The sequence below is a fragment of the Carassius gibelio genome, chromosome B22 (assembly GCF_023724105.1).
Source record: "Carassius gibelio isolate Cgi1373 ecotype wild population from Czech Republic chromosome B22, carGib1.2-hapl.c, whole genome shotgun sequence".
Lineage (NCBI taxonomy): Eukaryota > Metazoa > Chordata > Actinopteri > Cypriniformes > Cyprinidae > Carassius > Carassius gibelio.
Window position 1 is genome coordinate 26,363,727 of NC_068417.1, and position 15,035 is coordinate 26,378,761.

The 15,035-nt window shown below is 38.4% G+C and overlaps 2 protein-coding genes across 2 annotated transcripts in view; both read left to right on the forward strand.

Moving 5' to 3' along the window:
* Positions 1-15,035, forward strand: part of LOC127987854 (mast cell protease 4-like) — a 177,004-nt gene that overhangs the window by 110,740 nt on the left and 51,229 nt on the right. The window lies entirely within an intron of this gene.
* On the forward strand, positions 527-5,022 carry LOC127987848 (granzyme-like protein 1). Its single transcript, XM_052590208.1, has 5 exons — positions 527-664; positions 822-972; positions 1,164-1,311; positions 4,004-4,255; positions 4,347-5,022. The coding sequence occupies exons 1-5, from the start codon at positions 607-609 to the stop codon at positions 4,503-4,505; spliced, it is 768 nt and encodes a 255-aa protein (XP_052446168.1). The 5' UTR covers positions 527-606; the 3' UTR covers positions 4,506-5,022.

Genomic DNA, 15,035 nt, shown 5'->3' on the forward strand with positions numbered 1-15,035 from the left:
CTAAAATCTCATTTAAATTTCAATGCATGAGATGCAAAACATTACACCAAGTAGCATTTCATATTATGCTATACCTAAAACTCCAGCACAAGATAGTGTCCGAAAATGTTTGTCTTCATTCTGAAAAACTAAAACCATTGGAGTCTTGGTGCATGTGCAATAGTTTATTGTTTATTGAACAAACATGAAAAAAAAAAGATTTTTTAACACTTTCCAAAATGTATAACATTTCAAATGATCTTTAAAAAACAGCATTCGGAAAAGGGACACACACACACACACAACACCTGTTTTATGAAGATTTTCCACTTCTATATAATTATGTTTATGGTTATGAACGGTATAGTATTCAAGTACCAAAATGTATGGTGAGCTACATAACAGTTTTAGACCAAACCATCCATAGTCTGGAAATGAGACCACAAAGATTAACAAGAACAATAGTGAGTCATTGTTCTGTCACTTATACCACAAAGTGAGAAAGAGAGAGAAGAAAAGAAAAGAAAAGAAAAGAAAAGAAAAAAGACTTAGGGGAAACTCAGTGTCTCCACCCACCTTTAAACTATATTTCTAGTGTTTTGTCATTGAGAGCTCACTGTCTTCATCATGACCATCATCTCTCTGCTCCTGCTGGCCTCTCTGCTACCACACCTGACCTTCACTGGTGAGACTGATTAACTAAACTCCATATTTATTAATCACTAAAAGATGTATCATCACAACCACGATCTCAGCATGGTTTCTGGATTTTTTCTGAACTCAATAATGTGTTTCTAGGTGTTTGTAGGGTGAATAAGTTACTGTCTGTATTTCTCTCTCAGCTCATGTGGATGTTGGTATAGTGAATGGCCGGGTAGCAAAACCCCACTCCAGAGCTTACATGGTTTCTCTTCAGATTAACAAGGAACATATCTGTGGTGGATTTCTCATTCATAACCAGTTTGTCTTGACTGCTGCACATTGCAGACAAAAGTGAGGCTTTTGTTTGGTCTAAACTGCAATATTGATTGATTTTTAATGTTTTTAGATGAATTCACAGTAGTAAATGGTTTTCAAAGTTTTGTCATAAAAGGAGTATGCACAATATGCTCTTTCGAAAAGAATACAAAAATAAAAAATAAAAATAAAAACTTTATTTTGCTACTAAGACTTTCTTTCAACAGAAATACGATACTGACAGCTGTGATTGGGGCACATAACTTAAAGAATGAGAATGAGGGGTCTGTCCGCATCGCAGTGAAGTCTTACCACAAGCATCCAGGCTATAAGCCTGGCAGACCTTCAATCCTGAATGACATTATGCTTTTGAGGGTAAAAATCTAACTAACTAACTATTTTTAATTTTAAGGACTGCACAAACACTTACTTTTTAAAGTACAAACCAGATTCCAAAAAAGTTGGGACACTGTACAAATTGTGAATAAAAACATAATGCAATGATGTGGAAGTTTCAAATTTCAATGTTTTATTCAGAATACAACATAGATGACATATCAAATGATTAAACTGAGAAAATGTATCATTTTAAGGGAAAAATAAGTTGATTGTTGGGACAACGCCATGTTTACCACTGTGTGGCATCCCCTCTTCTTTTTATAAAAGTCTGCAAATGTCTGGGGACTAAGGAGACAAGTTACTCAAGTTTAGGAATATGAATGTTTTCCCATTCTTTTCTAATACAGGCTTAGTTGCTCAAAAGTTTTAGGTCTTCTTTGTCGCATATTCCTCTTTATAATGCGCCAAATGTTTTCTATGGGTGAAAGATCTGATTTCAGATTTCAGTACCCGGATCCTTCTTCTACGCAGCCTTGATGTTGTAATTGATGCAGTATGTTGTCTGGCATTGTCATGTTGGAAAATGCAAGGTCTTCCCTGAAAGAGTTGACGTCTGGATGAGAGCATATGTTGTTCTAGAACTTGGATATACCTTTCAGTATTGATGTTGCCTTTCCAGATGTGTAAGCTGCCCATGCCACACGCACTCATGCAACCCCATACCATCAGAGATGCAGGCTTCTGAACTGAGCACCGATAACAACTTGGGTTGTCCTTATCTCTTTAGTACGGATGACATGGCGTTGCGGTTTTCCAAAAAGATCTTCAAATTTTGATTCGTTTGACCACAGAACAGTTTTCCATTTTGCCACAGTCCATTTTAATGAGCCTTGGCCCAGAGAAAAGGCCTGTGCTTCTGGATCATGTTTATATATGCCTTGTTTTTTGACCTACAGAGTTTTAGCTGGCAACGGTGAATGGATTGTGTTCACCAACAATGTTTTCCATTACAGTAGCATTCCTGTATGTGATGCAGTGCCGTCTAAGTACAGCTGAAGGAGCCTGTCCTCCAACAAAAAACAACCAAATAGGTCGTTTGTAAAAGCACCTTATTACGACCTATATTTACGTTTTAAAGTTAAGCGGCCTCTAGCGGCCATTAAAATAATGACAGTATCGCGTTATGTCAGTCGTCATGAAATGAAATATAACGTCATTACCAATCAAAACGCACGTTTATTTAAATGCAATGTGTGGTCTTTTTACACCGATCTCACAGTAATTCTTACATATTTTACTAGGTGGCTTATTTGTTCGAATGACCACTCCTAACCCCACCCCTAAACCTAACCCACATGCTAAATCATGCTAAATTATGACTTATTGAGCATACACATTTTACGTGCACATCCGTTCTGTGGGATCGAACCCATAATAGCATGATTGCATATCAAGGTATAACACAATAATCTACCAACTAAGCTACACGAAACACAAATCACAATACAAATAAAAGAGTACAAGACATTAATATGAAAACGACCTTTTGCCGATAGGGGCGCAATTGTAGTATACGCTCTGATGGGTCGTATTTCAGGGATTTGGACAAACGACCTATATGAGTGTATTGGTTGGAGGACAGGTTGAGCTGAAGATCTTTGCCTCGGTTAATGTATATAATTTTACACGGACTCGGACCGGGCTCGGGCTCCGGTTTGCGATGTAAATGAGCGGTCATGTGATGTGTTTTGATTAGCGTTAGAAAGATGCGGAAATGCATGTGTAAATATACGTATACGTATACGTATAAATAAGTAACTAAATATTAATTAAGTCTTAAATGCATAATGTAGACAGTGTAGTCTATATAGGCTAATTTTGGCATTATTCTTTTATTAAATGTCAGCTGCTAGTGGCGAAGGAAATCTGGCGGAACCTTTATCTTAATTTCGTTATTGCGAAATCAGGCTTTTAAAAAGGCTTTTAAAAAGCTGTCAATCAAAATGTACTTGTCAGGCTCTTGTCCTGTCGTGCCTAACTTTTAAGGCCCGATTACAGCTCTACGTCTAAGGTATGGTTATCCAGTATGGTTTTCCGGCCTTGACCCCTACGCATAGAGATTTTTCCAGATTCTCTGAATCTTTGGATGATATTATGCACTATAGAATGATAACTTCTAACTCTTTGCAAATTTTCTCTAAAAAACTCCTTTCTGATATTGCTCCACCATTTTTCGCCACAGCATGGGGGGGAATTGGTGATCCTATGCCCATCTTGACTTCTGAGAGACACTGCCACTTTGAGAGGCTCTTTTTATACCCAATCATGTTGCCAATTGACCTAATAAGTTGCATTGGTCCTCTAGCTGTTCCTTATATGTACGTTTACATTTTCCTGCCTCTTATTGCTAACAGTCCCAACTTTATTGGATTGTGTAGCTCTTATGAAATCCAAAATAAGCCAATATTTGCCATGACATTTCAAAATATCTCACTTTCAACATTTTATATTTTATCTACATTCTATTGTGAATATTCTATTGAAGATATTTGTAAATTATTCCATTCCTTTTTTACTCACAATTTGTACAGTGTCCCAACTTTTTTGGAATCGGGTCTATAGTTTTTTAAACAGTGTATAAAGATCATAGAAAATGCAAGATGTTTAAATATAATGTAAACAATATGATTCAGTATCTTTTAATGATAATAATGTTACTGCATTACAGCTACAAAAGAAAGTCAAAGAAAACAATAAAGTCAAGATTATTAAAATACCAAGACAAAAGGGAGACATCAAAGCCGATTCTGTCTGTAGTGTCGCTGGCTGGGGAAGCCTACGGACTAATGGCTCAGCTAATGATCGTCTAATGGAGATGAAGGTGTATATAATGGATAACACAGAATGTGAAACAAGATGGGGAGAGATATACTCAGTTCCAAAGATGATGTGTACATATGGCATTGGTGGATTCTGCGATGTATGTACAATTCACAGACTCTGTTCATTTATGAACTTGTTTAAACTGATATATGATTTTAAGGAATCTATTAATTTGTGTTTCTTAACAGGGAGATTCTGGGGGTCCGTTAGTTTGTGGAGACACTGCAGTTGGTATCGTATCATTTCATGTCTTGGATCTCTGCAATTCGCCTATGTATCCTAATGTGTATACTAAGGTTTCACCTTATCTGGAGTGGATCAACAAAATAATACAAAATTTCAAGTGAATTCATGAATTTATTTCAATAAAAGTATCACATGAAAATCATCAATCATTTAATGTGTTATCTGTCACGTCCGTGGACTGTGTTTTTCTCCCAATGTCCTCCATGTGACCTAGTTTCTCCCTCTTGTTGAGTTTCTTATTTGTTTCATCTGTGCCCCGTTGATTACCTCTCATTAAGCCCTGTATTTATAGTGTCGTCTGCCTCTTGATTCCTTTTTTTCTGCTGTTATACATCCGTGTTATGTGCTACTTGAGTGTTCCTGCCAAGCTCTGTGATACCCCTTGTTTTGGATTATTAAAGATAAAAAGTATTCTGAATCTCCATCATCTCTTTGGTCCTCACAGTATCACCATGACATTATCCTTGTCACAGCCACATATACTTACAATTTGACATTAGGGAAATGAGTAATAGCTTGTTTACTTGATCATGGAGTGAAATCTTCCAAAACAGATTTCTTGTCACTGTTTATATGATCTGGACTTTAGTTAAACACACACAAAGGAATTTTTTGATATATTTTATATGTTTTGGATTTTATTAAGTTGTATCTCAGACAAACTTGCAAAAAACTATTAAAGGTCCCGTTCTTCATGATCCCATGTTTCAAACTTTAGTTAATGTGTAATGTTGTTGTTACAGTATAAATAATATCTGTAGAATTCTAAAGCTCAAAATTCAATGCCAAGTGAGATATTTTATTTAACAGAATTCGCCTACATCGAATGACCAGTTTGGACTACATCCCTCTACTTTCTTCATTAATGACGTCACTGAACAGTTTTTCCCACAGGAATACACAAAAAGGGGGCGTGGTCTTCTCCAATGGAGAAGAGGAAGAGTTGCATTTGTAGAGTGTGTTTGTCGCCATCAGTGTTGGGGAGTAACTAGTTAAATGTAATGGCGTTACGTAATTTAATTACAAAATGAATGTAACTGTAATTAGTGTCAGTTACTAACAAAAAATGAGTAATTAAATTACAGTTACTTATGAAGTTTTAAACGATTACAAAGGGGATTACATTTGAATATTTACACACATCCACATACAGATTTAACTGATTTCTTTCCCAAATTGCACAGACTATTCTGAGACATACGTCCTAATAATTTCCGGGATGTGGAAACACGGTCTGGTTCGTAGAATCCAGTCATAAAAACGGAATGCCTAACGCAGACGGAATATGCCACATTTTGGATGACTAAATCAAAAGTAGATCAGTACACTTGAATCAAAACATGACATAGACTAGTGTCTGTGAATATTAAGCCCCAAAAATGCAATATATGACTCCTGCACGTTCTGCGTGTCTGTGGAAATCAGGCGCGGACTGGACACCGGGAGAACCAGGACAATTCCCGGTGGCCTGGCAGCCCATTTGGCGCTCTATTTTAATATTGTTATTGTATAATTGCATGCAGAATGTAATAAAGCGATCATTTGAGAATCCACCATTTGATAATTAAATCTCTTATAAGTCATTTAGTGTTAGTCAATACTTGCGCGCTCTCCGCGCCTCCGCCAAACGGTTTGGATCAGACTCTGAGTAATCAATGCGAGAGAGAGAGAGAGAGAGAGAGAGAGAGAGAGAATAGAGTGGACTGCTGGAGCAGAGAAGCTGAACTACTGTTCAGAGTTTCAGGTCAGTTTAATCTGTAAAGATGCTTTTTTTCAGCACGCTGCTCATCAGTCATCACTCAAAATACTATATAAAGGGCATCATTATCATCTGTTGTAATGTTACAGTAGTAATTTAGCTGAAAAATAATCCGATTTTTTGGGGGAAGCTACGACAGACAACAACACAACCCTTACGTAAAATGTACGTTTTATTATTTTACTATAAATCCAGAGAAAATGTTTACTATTGTTTAACTGTGGTAACCAAAAATGTAAAATTATTTTACAAATGTATTAATTTAAAAATAAACACAAATCCATCTGCAAAAAAAAAAAAAAAGTTATTTTACTTTTATATAGGCTAATAGAAGCATGGTCAATTTTTGTAAGGGAAAAACATGACTCGTGTACAGTATTAGGATTTTTCTATAAATATATTGTAGTATTGTATTGTAAAGTATAGTTTTGTTCAAACCTGAGTATTAAAGTCATGAGAGAGATAGATAGCAGGGCAAAATAAAGAGACTGAAGAGAAAAATCGAAGTGAAGGTGTAGTTCAGGAGTGAACTTTTCATTATTTTTCATGGCCCCAAATTAAAGATTTAAACCTTTTTTATGTCAGGTTCATACAAAAAATAGTTTTGTCCATGAATTTGTTTGTATGAGTTTGAATTTTCCAGTCTGAATTTTTTTTTTCCCAGTCCACCCCTCCTGTAAATTAATGGCAAAGACATGGTTTCATTTACTACACATAGGCCTACTGAAGCTCGCAGTGTTTTCAACCTCTGCCACCTCAATATAGGAGTACACGAGCACATAAACATAATCTCTAGAACTGCTCTGTGCCACTTCATGCATTTTACTTATTTTGAGAAAACTATCATCATATACAAAGAGACAGCAGTTTTAAAAAACCACCATTGTTTCAGGAGTTTATTACACCGAATACGTCACATGCTTATTAGATAACTGTATTTAATTTGATGTATATGTTTTTATTATTATTTAATTTTCACAAATGTAGAAAAGTAATCAAAAAGTACTCTTTTTACTTTAACAAAGTAATTGAAAAAGTTACACTACTATTACTTTTTAAACAGGGTAACTTGTAATCTGTAACCCATTACATTTCCAAAGTAACCTTCCCAAGACTGGTCGCCATGTTGTCAAAACGCTGATATTTTCATCTCTGAGTCTAATCACCTTTGTTTGGCCTTCCCAGGGATGCTGTAGAGTAGAGGAAAGACGGATGAACCCAGAGGCTAAGGAATCAGAAATATATTTCTCCATGGCCTCCCTCTCAGGAATAGAAAGAGAGTATAACTTGCCCTTAGGCGGAGACTTACCTGACACTAAGTCTATGGCACAGTCGTAGGGACGATGTGGAGGGAGAGAAGCAGCATGGGACTTACTGAACACTTCCTTCAGGTCCAGATACTGTACTCAACGGGCACGTTTGGCAAAACCATGTTCTCCTTCTGAAAGACAGAAACAGGGACAAAAGAACAAGCAGAAACCAGACAAGACTCATGACATCTTTCACTCCACAATGTGACAGTGTTAGAACCCCATTCCACTCGTGTATTATGTTTGGACAACCAGGGGTGACCTAAAACAATGGGAGCAACAGGGGAGTCCATGAGAAAAAAAGGATATGGTTTCTTGATGGTTTCCAGAGGTGAGCAGTGTGATGGGTTCTGTATGGTGTGTGACATGAGGCAGTTCCTGGCCGTTGAGGGCGGTGACATGGATGTGGAGAGACACAGGAAGGACAGGAATGTTCAAGTGATGTGCAAGTGAAGAATCAATGAAATTAACTTCGGCGTGACACTCGTGATGATGATTCTTCCACCGCAGTTTCACCAGAAGGAGGGTCGATGATGTAGGTGAGGACTTCTCAGCGGAGATCCCACCCGATAGTAGCCTCAAATTTACTATCGGGCTGGCTCTTTTACCGGGCATGAGTAGGTGTTATGAGCAAAGCCTCCACAGTACAAACACAGTCCTTGGGACCTCTGCCATTCCCTCTCCCTCCGGGACAGCCGAGCTCTACCCACCTGCATGGGCTCGTGGTCGTCGACAGAACCGACCGTGTTCTCTCGACTCAAGCGCCCCCCTAACAGGAGAGATGGTAGAGCTAGAAGGACTGGGTTGGTGGCCCAGGCGATTAATCCTTGCGTCAACTAGTAGATCGTTATGTGACGGTGGATAAAGGAAAGTCTGGGATCAGATGCGAGTTAACAGTTTTAATGAGATGATAGTAATATGAATACACAAACAAACAATGATGATGAGACTACGAAACTCCATGGTGGTGGTGAGGAGGTGAGGAATCCAGATGATGGCGGAGAGAAGGTGAGTAATCCGGATGATGATGGTGTGTAGGCAGCAGGAGAGGATGGCACAGGAACTGCGGGGAATAGAGCCGAAGGTAAGTGTCCGTGGCTGAGTGAACGTGCGGAGAGTGGATGAGGTTCAAGGGAAAACACAGACATCCAAACGCAAACAACACTAGAGCCAGACGAACAGGGAAACCATCAAACAAATGACAATGATCTCACAAACACAAGACGTGAGACAAGCCAATATATAGTGGATGAGTAATGAGTGGCAGCTGTTGCTGATGACAATTATATATATATCATCAGTAGCATGACTGTGATCATTGGGACATACAATTGATGGCTGCATAATTCATATTAATTATTGAAAGTGCTTATTTCATATTGCAGAGAAACTCAATGTGCAGAGTGAGAGAAAGGGGGATTAACGCATTTCTCTCCCTCTCCTCCCTTTGCCTTCCCTGCTTGCTCTCTCATCTCGTCGTATTCTCTAATACTTCGAAGAGACTCTCTCTGCACTGCTCTCCAAAACTGAAATCATGGATTTGATCAACTGGTCTCTCAAAGCAATTGACACCATCTTCTCGACAAGAAGCTTGGGTTCAGGGGAACCTGACTGCCCTGCGGGAATGTACACAGCTGGCTACACAATGGACACTTGGGAGAGATGGCGGGTCGTGTGTCTGCCAGCTCTTTCTCTGGAGGACATTGAAGACATCTACCTATTCGGAACCATGGTAACAGATCTTCTGCTGATTGGATTAGGCTTTGCCCTGGGTTATTGGAAAATTCAGAAAACGGGAACAACTGTCCAAAGCCTCACAATGCTGCCAGTCATGATTGAAGCAGTGGACAGAGTGGCACAGAGCAGCTCTGAGACCGAGAATATTAACCACAATATGGATAACATCACGAAGAAGCTCGCGACTTTTGAAAGGAAAATGGATGGATTTGGAGACCAGAATGGACAAAGAGAGTTACCGTGTAAATTGGAATGTGGCTACTCACTCCAAGACCAGTCAATCGCAATCGTATCTTCTTTCGGCTCCCCTCTACCAGCACTGGCCTCAGCCAAGGCCGCTGCTGGAACAACAACAACTCCCCTGGAGGAGCACTGCAGCGAGACGCTCTTGCGTTCTTCCCCCCTTTTCCACAGACACCTGTTGATTGTTGACTCTGTCTAGGACCTGACTAAGGCTGTCTCCATGAAAACTTGCTGTGACGCTATCACAATCTGCGGACTGAGGAACTAGATTTGAATGCCAGCTCTCCAGGCCTACAAATACACTAACTATTACACACACATACATATGTACATATATACAGATATGCATTCATCCCCCCAGCCCCCACCCCTCGCCTTCGCCACTTTGTACTGCCAGTCTGACAAGTGGGTCTGTGACCAGCGGCATAGGGCTGATGGACCGGATGGCTGCTTGCCTGTGATTACCTCGATCCCCCAATTTCCATCCCCAGTTGTAAAGTTGTGTGTTTATGGTGTATTGATTATGTGCTTTTGTTGCTGAGGTGGTTTTCTTGTTCTCACACTGTGCTCCCAAAGGAACATAGTCTGGGTGTTGTTTTTTTCCTCCTCGCTTCCCTAATGTTATACTGTATTTATTCCTCAATTCTCTGTCTTCCTGTCCTGTCTACCCCCTTGTCATATTGTATGTATGTTGTGTATATGTATGTATGGACAGGTCGATGGCTAATTTCGCTGGTACTTGTGACTAGTGACAATAAAGGGCTACTGCTACTAGAATCAAATCCCACTCCAGATCTTACATGGTTTCTGTTCAGAAGAGCTGTAAACATGTCACAAATTTAGTCTAAACTGCAATTAAAAGTTAAAATCTTTATATCATAGTTTAAAGATCTTGTTCATTACACTAATAAGACTTTCTTACACAGAAATAAGAAACTAACAGCTGTGGTGGGTGTGCATGTCTTAATAAAAAAGAAGGAGGGGTTCTGATTGCATCAGAGAAAAGTCTTACCACAAGCATTTAGACTTTAACAATCGCAATTTGCAGAATGACATTATGCTTTTGAGGGTAACAGTAGTTCAAATTACTCTTTTTAATAATGATAATGTTATGGTATTACAGCTAGAGAAATAAGTTGAACATAACAAGATTGATGTCGACAATTTCCATACCAACACAAGAGGGAGACATCAAAGCTGATTCTGTCTGCAGTGTTGCCAGCTGAGGCTGAAGACTTAGGTTTAAATGGAAATAGAGCACACATTTCATGGAAGCAGATGTGAAGATCATGAATAACACTGAATGCAAAAAGAAAAGAAAAGACAATTACTCAGGTGTGTGTCTATGGCCATGGAGGTAGCTGTAGTGTATGTAAAAACAATATCAAATCGAGACCATCAGTAGTGAGAAATGTACCTTCAGTTATATATTGATCTGTGTTCACGGGGAGATTCAGGACGTCCTTTGGTTGTTGGAGACACTGTAGTTGGTGTCACATTGTTTGGTGACCCAAAAGTCTGCAATAGTCATGAAAGACCTGAAGTTTATGCAAAGATTTCAGAATATCCTCCATGGATCCGGTCCTTAATTGCAAATGTTAAGTATTTTTTGCAATAAGAAAGTGTGATTTTTTTTTATTATTATTTAGCCAAGCTCATGTCCAACTTGGCCACATCGATGCCGGTGTTGTGCTATCATGATGTTACTAAGCCTGTCACAGTAACCAAAGTGGTCTTGGGTGCTGTTTTATGCCAGAAGAATAGCCTGTTGTCTTTGCTTCAACAGCCCTGGCTCTGACCAAGAAAAAATTATGCTAAGATCGAGAAAGAGTATCTCAGTATTGTCTTCACTTGCCAAAGATTTCAGAATTACTTGCACAACTGAGACTTGGTAACATCAGAGACTAACCAAAAACCCTTTGATCTCTATCTCCAGAAAACCACTTCTCATGCACCCAAGCAGCTTCAAAGCATGATCCTGACACTTCAACACTACAGCCTCAAGCATGTCTACAAGCTGGGGCCTAAAATGTTCATTGATTTACTTGCTGATTATACAGATAAGAAAGCAGCTTAACAGCAGCATGACATATGTTATCTGCAGAAAAAAAAGTAGTAAGACGTACAACTCGTCAACCAAGAATACCTTTGGCCAGAAGACTTTCTGATTATCAGTTCAACTTGCAGCACACAATCAACTGAAAGAAACCATGCTATCTCATGACATCCTCAGCAGGCCATGACAGATTGTCATCATGGACTTGTCTAGTCATTGGCAAAAGGGTCTAATTGTGAACCACTTCTCAGATTTTTGGCAGATTTAAATGGGGTTTTATTAACAAAGTTCGGGAGGAGCACGATAATCATCCAATTTGGCACAGGTGCATCTTGTTTAGCTAACCATCTTAACTAACACAACAAGTGTATATATATCCAGCCTTCCTACCTCCTGTCCTACAACAGTTTTTCAGCATCCCTCCTCCACCCCAACTCCTAACTTCTAAACTATTTTATCACAAAATTAGGGATAGGGGAGTTATTTGGGTTTAGGCTATGCTCTGGGCCCGGACCCATCCCCCAGGACAGCATGGAAAAATATGCTTACTATTCGCTTTCAGACTATAGATTTAAGGGTGAATTTGTGAACTGCTTCTTGATTTATCTGCAGAGACAGTCATCAACCACTGCAAAGCTCAGTTTGCTCAACAAGGTCAACCAAACTGGTTGATCATAGATAATGATCCTCAGTTTGGTGCTCTGCTTCCAGCTGGGATTTTGCGCTTATCACTTTCTTACAAGATATTTTAAGTCAAATGGAAATGCTGAGTTTGATGCTCTTTTATTTACACAGAGTTTTGTTAGTGATCACTCACTGTCTACTTTGAACATGTCCATTATCTCTCTGCTCCTGCTGACCTCTCTGCTCCCACACCTGACTTTCACTGGTGAGACTGATTATATTAAAGCACATCACACTGATTTTGGTTGCACTTTATTTTACAGTATGTGTACTTACATGTACTTATAGTGTACTTACAGTGTATTTATCTAAGAAAGTTCTGGTAATATAAGGTAACTATATGGGGTAGGGTTAGGTTTAGGGGTAGGTTCAGGGTTAGTACCTAGTTATTACATAGTTATTGTTATTACTATAATAAGTACATAGATAGTACACAAGGAACAGGACTGTAAAATAAAGTGCTACCCTGATTTTTTTTAAGAATATCTAATTGGTAGGTACAGAAGAAGATGACTTCTAACTCTATCTCTCTCTCAACTCATGTGAATGTGGGTATAGTGAAGCAAAACCCCACTCTAGACCTTATATGGTTTCTGTTCAGAAGAGCTGTAAACATGTATCTGGTGGATTCCTCATTTCTGATAGATTTGTCATAACGGCAACAAATTGCAGGAAGATGTACAGTAAGACTTAAATTTAGTCTAAACTGCAATGATAAGTTTAAATCATTATATCATAGTTTAAAGATCTTGTTCATTACACTAATAAGACTTTCTTACACAGAAATAAGAAAATAACAGCTGTGGTGGGAGTGCATGACTTAAAAAAAGAAAAAAGAAGGAGGGTTCTGATCGCATCAGAGAGAAGTCTTTCCACAAGCATCCAGACTTTAACAATCGCACTTTGCATAATGACATTAGTGACATTTACAGTAGTTCAAATGACTCTTATTGAATGATTAGTCAGACTGTATTTAAAAAATGATAATGTTATTGTATTACAGCTAGAGAAAAAAAAAAAAAAAAAAAAAAAAATATTGTCAAGACAATGTCCATACCAACACAAGAGGGAGACATCCAAGCTGATTCTGTCTGCAGTGTTACCAACTGAGGAAGACTTAGGTTTAAATGGAAATAGAGCACACGTCTCATGGAAGCAGAGGTGAAGATCATGAATAACACTGAATGCAAAAATAAATGGAAAGACAACTACTCAGTATGTGTCTACGGTCATGGAGGTAGCTGTAGTACATTTAAAAAAAATATCAAGTTGAGACCATCAGTAGTGAGAAATGTCAATTCAGTTAGATATTGATCTGTGTTCACAGGGAGATTCAGGACATCCTTTGGTTTGTGGAGACACTGTAGTTGGTGTCACATTGTTTGGTGACCCTAAAGTCTGCAATAGTCGTGAAAGACCTGGGGGGTATTCCAGAAAGCATTATGTGACATACCCGGGTATGTTTAAGAGTAAGTAAGTGGATAACCTCAACTTTGGGTTGCAAAAACAGAGGTAACTTTCAGGGTATGTTAGTAGTCATAGCACTCTCTCACTCTCTAAACTTAACCTGCTCTGGAGCAGGTTATGTTCCAGGGTTAGTTCACTACAGCGAGCCTTCAATGGGGTGACAGATTATTACAATATGTAATATAGCCTATTTTATATATATACATATATATATATATATATATATATATATATATATACATATAATATATGTTAAGTTAATGAGGAAGCGCTAATATAAGTAATAAATAAGGTAATATATTATTCTAATATGATTATTTATTTTATTGGCATATATAAGAGTTATCTATAAATTATGTATTAAGAGGTATGCATAAATTATAAAACAATATGACAAGGTAATGTTTTACTTATTTATATTTTTATATATTTTATTAATTACATGTTATATCTCACACACGGAGTGGTATTTTCTATAATGTCTGAATTCTAAATCAAAATACATATCTGATATGACTTAACGTATAATTAGCATAAAACAAATAATACAATTTACATTCTCATGGATTGGAATTTTTTTTTTAAATGATTGCACAGCCATCAGTAAGGTGGCGATATGCACAAAGCAGGTAAACAACTAATGAACAAAAGAAGAAAGAAACAGCTTGGAGCGCTTTTTCTTAGCGTCCGTTTCTATAGTGACTCGTCGATTCGTCGCTCTGTTGAGAATGTCTTGAGTCTTAACCAGGAACATACTCTGAGTTGAATGAACTTACTCCCGGACGTGTTTTTGGAACAACATACCTCGAGTAAGCAAGGTTTGGGGTTAATCAACCGAGAGTTCAGGATTTAGTTCACGGTAAGTTAACCCTGCTTTCTGGAACACACCCCTGAAGTTTATGCAAAGATTTCAGATTATCCTGCATGGATCCGATCCTTAATTGCAAATGTTAAGTATTTATTGCGATGAGAAAGGATGATTTTTTTTGTGCTTAAAGTGGTCCTTATTATTGCAGCTCCAAAATATTTTTTGTAAAATATCTTAATTTTTATGTTCAACATTTCTAAAGAGAATTCAGCCCATTGCAGATACAATTTTAAATGGGCCAACATACTGTGGGCTGAGTTTACTTCTTGGGAGCCGCAGCTTGAGGTCCCGTGTGGAGAGCCAGACCCTCTGTCCAGGTTGGTAAGGAGGGTATGGGCGATGTTGTTTATTGGCCTGGATCTCCTGATTCTGGACAGCCCTTTGGAGACATACATGAGCTCTGTCCCACATCCACGACGACGAATCCAGTCATCTATTTAAGGTACCATATATGTTCTCCTGACCAAGGGAGTTTAACTCTGCAGGATGATGGCCCTACAAGAGCAG